The sequence below is a fragment of the Talpa occidentalis genome, unplaced genomic scaffold (assembly GCF_014898055.3).
Source record: "Talpa occidentalis isolate TD23 unplaced genomic scaffold, MPIMG_talOcc4v2.1 talOcc4.12, whole genome shotgun sequence".
NCBI lineage: Eukaryota > Metazoa > Chordata > Mammalia > Eulipotyphla > Talpidae > Talpa > Talpa occidentalis.
In genome coordinates this window covers 70,803,531-70,809,083 of record NW_023601212.1, presented here as the reverse complement: position 1 = coordinate 70,809,083, position 5,553 = coordinate 70,803,531, and the positions used below count along the sequence as shown (strand labels likewise).

The following is a 5,553-nucleotide window of genomic DNA, read 5'->3' as shown; positions in this document are numbered from 1 at the left end:
GTCTCTTAGTATCTTCCAGCTCTGGCTCAGAGTAGAGATAAACTCTAATAGGAAGATTCATAAACACAACTATTCCCACAACCTTCCTCACTACACATATAAAATAATGTAACATGGCTACACTTAGTTTGAAATAAATATCTGAAGAAATATGAAGTTTTCACTATTTACCGAAAAAAGGGATTTCATAGCATTTGCTTTAGATTCTGCCATCCGTACAGCCGACACCTAAGACAACTACTTAATGCCACTGAAACTGCTACATAAAAATTAAAAAGCTAAAAAGCTCCCATAGGTTGACAAAAAGAAGAGCTCTTGTGAAGTGTGCATCTGGATAAAAGTGCAGTTACAGAGAAAAGTCACCAGTCTGTTCTCTCCCTGCTTAGCCTCCAGCAAACTGTAGAAATGTTTGCTTGCTTGCACAGAAATGCATGCTGAAGGAGCTGACATGGCTGGATAATGACAGACACCCCCTTTTTTTTTATGAAGCTGTTCATTTTTCAGTCAGCAAATTAAGGAAACCCTTTCTGCAATGACTGTTACACGGCAAGTGATTTAACTCCTGAGAATGAAAGTCCCGCCCGCGCTGTCTCTGCAGTGTATTCTCCTAAGGTCTCCCACACCTGCTCCAAATGCCTCTCCCTACATCTCCTCACTTGACTAGGTCAAGGATGTGGCAGTCTGAGAGGAACAAGGAGAGGTTTCAAATCTGAAACCTCAGGCACGAAACGACTAGTCTTCCCCCAGCTTGGAAGGATTCTCACAGCCAGTAATGAAATTCACCAGAACAGAAACCTCACTTTCTGCCTTGTCCATAGAAGATGCCTTGTTCTTAGAAAAGAATTTCCATTCTGACATTATTCTTGACAAACATTGTATTTGGTGCATTTGTGCATGTGGCATATTTGTGAGTAGATACACTGGACTAGAAGTCACCTGACAAGATGATTCAATCTGTTAAGAAATACTTCTGCCCACAGCTTTGCTCTGGGCATCCTTGACCTCCCTGTTCCTCAGACTGTAAACAACAGGGTTTAGCATGGGGGTGGTGATGGTACATGTCCCACTCTACTGAGTTCTCCCACATGAGCTTGAAGTAGGTGATGGAGCCACAATTGTCAGAAAGAACACAATGAGGTGGGAGGCACAGGTGGCAAATGTCCTCTTCCCGCCCTCAGCTGAGGAGATTTGAGGATGGAGGAGGTGATCAAGAGGTAAGAGATGGAGATCAGACCCACAGGTACAAAAATCACAAATGAACTTATTCCATAATTGATGATCTCATAGATAGCAGTATCCACACAAGAAAGTTTCATGACTGGATAAATGTCACAGAAGAGGTCCACCACTGAGTCTCCAAAGGGCAAGTTGAACATGGCAGTGACATGGAGAACTGCCATCACCAGAACAGTATCAAAGGACCCACAGACTAATCTAACACACACTCCTTTGCACACAATGACTGTGTAGCTCAGGGATTTTCAGATGGCCATGTAGTATGCATAGCTCATTGCTACGAGCACGTTGTTAGCGGCCAAGAACATCTGGGTTGCACAGTCTGCTGAGGAGATGGGCTGGTGATGAAAAATGAGACTGGAGAACATCTGTGGGACAATGACCAGTGTGTATACAGTCTCCAAACTGGCCAGCATGCTTAGGGAGCACACAGGCATGTGGAGGGGACAGTCAACATAGATGATAGTTATACTGATGAGTTAACTGATGAGTTTAGCTGGAGTTAAAATGAGGATGGTCATAAAGTGGGCAATCTGATGCTTTCCAAAGCCAGAGAATACTAGGAAAATGAATTCTGTCACTTCTGTAAAGTTCTTTCTCTGCATGCTGCTACATCGATGTTTGAAAGCAATAATGACAGAATTCCCATCAGCAATTAGACTTTTCAAGGAGCAATGAGAGCAGAGATAGTGGTTCCAACTCACCCTTTCTGGCCTTGCACATAAAAAGAAGACCACCTGTGTATCTATGGGGCTTATATATGTGAACTTTCTCCCTGGAGAACAAACTACTTCCTGTGCATGAAGACTTTTGACAAATGTCCTCCTTACATACACGCTGATGCTAGGAAGGGGAAGAGGGTATCAAGGAGGAAGTCACATCACATCCAGTCAGTGGTGATATCCTCTTCTTAAAACACCACTTGCCAGGGCCTCCCCTGGTGGCACAGTGGTTGAGCACTGGGCTGCGAAGCTGCCCACAGCCTCTGCAGTGCCGGTTCGATCCCTGTCCGCCTGCGAGGGTCCCACATGGCACGCAGACCTCTCCTGCAAGGTCCGCTGCTCCCCTCAGCAGTGTATTTCATCAGTCTGCCTGTTCTGTTCCCTGCTCTGGCTCTGGTGAATTCTCTCACCCTCCCGTGCTTCTGACTGTACCCAGTGCTTGTACGAATAAATAAACAAATCTTAAAAAACAAAACAAAAAAACACTCGCCAGGGGGAATACTACTAATGTGTGTGTGAGGAAAAGCATGGAGATGAGAACTTCAGAGAGACATGACACAGCAAAATGAAGTATTCAAGGAAAAAAAACCTTGAATAGTCAGAGGATTTGGTGACATGGTAAACCAAGGACTTTTTTAAATTAATATTTTATTTTATATAATTCTTACATCATTTTTCATTTTTGCACAATGTATGCATTATCATTTTTGTTATATTCCCCATAAAATTACACCCCCCCTCTTATTTTGACCCTAGTCCTTCCTCTCCCCTTCTCTCCCCCCACCCCGTAGTGTGTCTCTGGTTTATAGTTGCTTACTGATTTTTATTTTTTACTCTGTACTAATTAGTCTTTTTCCTGGTCCCTTATTTAGGTTTTCTAAATTCCTGCTATGAGTGAGACCATCCGGTCCAACCACTATGGAAAGCTGTGTGGAGATTTCTTGACCTACTAAACATAGAGCTTCCATATGATCCAGCACTTCCACTCCTAGGTATTCACTCAAATGACACAGAAACATTAATTCCAAAGGGCACCTGCATCCCTATGTTTATAGCAGCACTATTTACAATAGCTAAGCTATGGAAACAGCCCAAATGCCCAAAAACAGATGACTGGATCGAGATGTGGTACATATACACAATGGAATATTGCTCAGCAATCAAAAAAGATAAACACATGCAGTTTACAGCAACATGGATGGAGCTAGAAGGGATCATGCTCAGCGAAATAAGTCAGAAAGAAAGGTAAACCAAGGACTTTTATGCACGCTTTCAATTAAGTTCTAGTTCTGAATCTGGAAACCTTATTTCAGAGATGCTATGGTCCAAACAAGTCATCATACCCCCAAAGCATCATCACATCACTGAAATTATTCACTCGAGTCCCACCAAAGAAATCTTTTTTGCTGATTCCAACAGTCCTTTCAAGAAATGAGTTGGGAGGAGAGGACCGTGATTGAGGAAGCATTGCTAATTTCCACTGTCTTGAAAGATTTAGGACAATTCAAGGTATGGAATATAGGTGTCAGAGTTAAGAAGAGGAGGAAGAAGTCCCCAGCTACTTGGGGCCAAACAGGCTTAAAGATTTTAAAATGTGGTGAAGACAGGCTTTGACTTAATTATGAGAAATAACCATACTAGTCCCGCCTGTCAAAAAGCAAGTCACACCAGTTGCATGGACAGTGTGCTGCTGATTCTGCGATTCTCCATATAGTGACTATTCCTTGTTCTCTCTTTTTTCATTTTCAGAATTACTGAAATAAATTTCCTCTTCCAACTCTCATCATTCCCTGAAAGTTGGCTCTCTCATGTTCACTCTTATGAAACTGTTCTCTCAAATCTAGCCAAAGAAATCACCATTGCTAAAAGCTGTCAGACTTCACTTTTTTCTCCTTTTTTCTTATGCTTCTCTGAATCATTTGACACTTCTGAAAACTCTGCCTCCGGGAAGCATTCTCTGACCTTGGTTTCCATGACACTACACTATTTTTCTCTCTTCCCAGAGCTCATTTAGCTACTTCCAATAAACTGCTCATTCCACCTACTGTAAATATATAATTATGTTCTGTTCTCTGGTCAAACTTTGCCCCCCGCTTTTTTTCCCTCTTCATACTTTCCTTACTTTTTTCAGTTATAATTTCCATGTTGATTCCTCTCAAAGTTCTATTTGCATCATCAATCTGTCTCCCAAGCTTATGGTGGATTTCCCTCTGGACTTTTCCACTTGCAAACATAATAAATCTTATGCTTTCAAAAGTAAGCTCAACATCTACCCTTCTTATATTCAGAAAAAAATATTCTGGTCACCGAATGTGTGGAGTTTCCCTATAACAAGCAATTCTCTGTGATTCTAGCTGGGTATCCAAAGATTCAACTCAATTCTGACACCATCTATCAGGAGGTAGCATCAGATCCATAGACTAAGGACTTACTCCTACAAAAACACCCACCCACTCTCCAACACTTCAGACATCAGTCTCAAGCCCAGGCTGTCATTGGTGCTCCTGACTAGCCAGCTATAGATTGGATGTTCCAACAATCCCCTCCTTGGATTTGATTAATTTGTCAGAACAACACATAGAACTCAGAGAAACATTGCTTATCAGACTACCAGCTTATTATATAAAAGGAAATAACTCAGGAATTGTCAGATGGAAGAGATGCATAGGACAGGTATGGAGAAAAGACACAGAGCTTCCATGCCCTCCCCAGATGTCCACATGTTCACCACCCTGGAAGCTGTCTGGAGCCTGCCCTTTTCTGTTAGTATGAAAACTTCATTACGCAGGTATGACTGATTAAATCATTGGTCATTGGTGATTGATTCAGCCTCCAGTCCCTGACCACTCTCTCCCTCCCCCAGAAATTGGGGGTTGGAGGCACTAAAAGTTACAGTCCTCGAATCACACTGTTGGCTCCCCTGGCAACCACCACCCATCCTTGAGTTATCTTAGGACTTTTCAAAATCACCACATTGACATAATAAAAGGGTACTTTATTTCTCTTATCACAGGAAATTTCAAGGATTTCCTGCCAGAAATCAGGACAAAAGAAGCAATTATGTGTATTTCCTATTACAAATCACATCATACAACACATATACCTAAACTTGTATTCAGAATACATCAAGAATTCTTACAACCAAATATTAAGTCACATTTTTAATGGAAAAATACTTGAATATTCCACAAAAGAAGATATGTAAACAGTCAATAGCATGGAAAAGAATGTTCAACATAATAACATCGCTAGCCATCAGAGAAACGTAACACACATACCACCGCACACCCTCCAGAACAGCTAAAATTGAAAGCTTAATAAGTGAACAAGTAACTATAAACTAGAGACACACTATGAGAGGGGGAGGGGGAGAAGAGGAGGGATTAGGGCCAAAATAAGGGGGAGGTGGGATTGTATGGGGAATATAACCAAAATGAAAATGCATACATGGTGCAAAAATGAAAAATGATGAATTATATAAAATAAAATAAAAAATAAAATATTAAATAAATAACAAAAAAAGAGAGAGAGAGAAAATAATAATAATACTTGGTACTGCCAAGTAAGTGAAGGACTGGAGCCCTAAGCATTGGTG

General features: G+C 41.3%; 1 protein-coding gene across 1 annotated transcript; it reads right to left on the bottom strand.

The window, feature by feature from the left end:
- Nucleotides 1-957: 957 nt before the first annotated feature.
- LOC119240112 (olfactory receptor 10J5) lies at nt 958-1,841 on the bottom strand. Its single transcript, XM_054693943.1, is given in 2 exon segments — nt 958-1,193; nt 1,196-1,841. Coding segments are annotated over 2 exon segments (882 nt in total).
- Between the last annotated feature and the right edge of the window lie 3,712 nt (nt 1,842-5,553).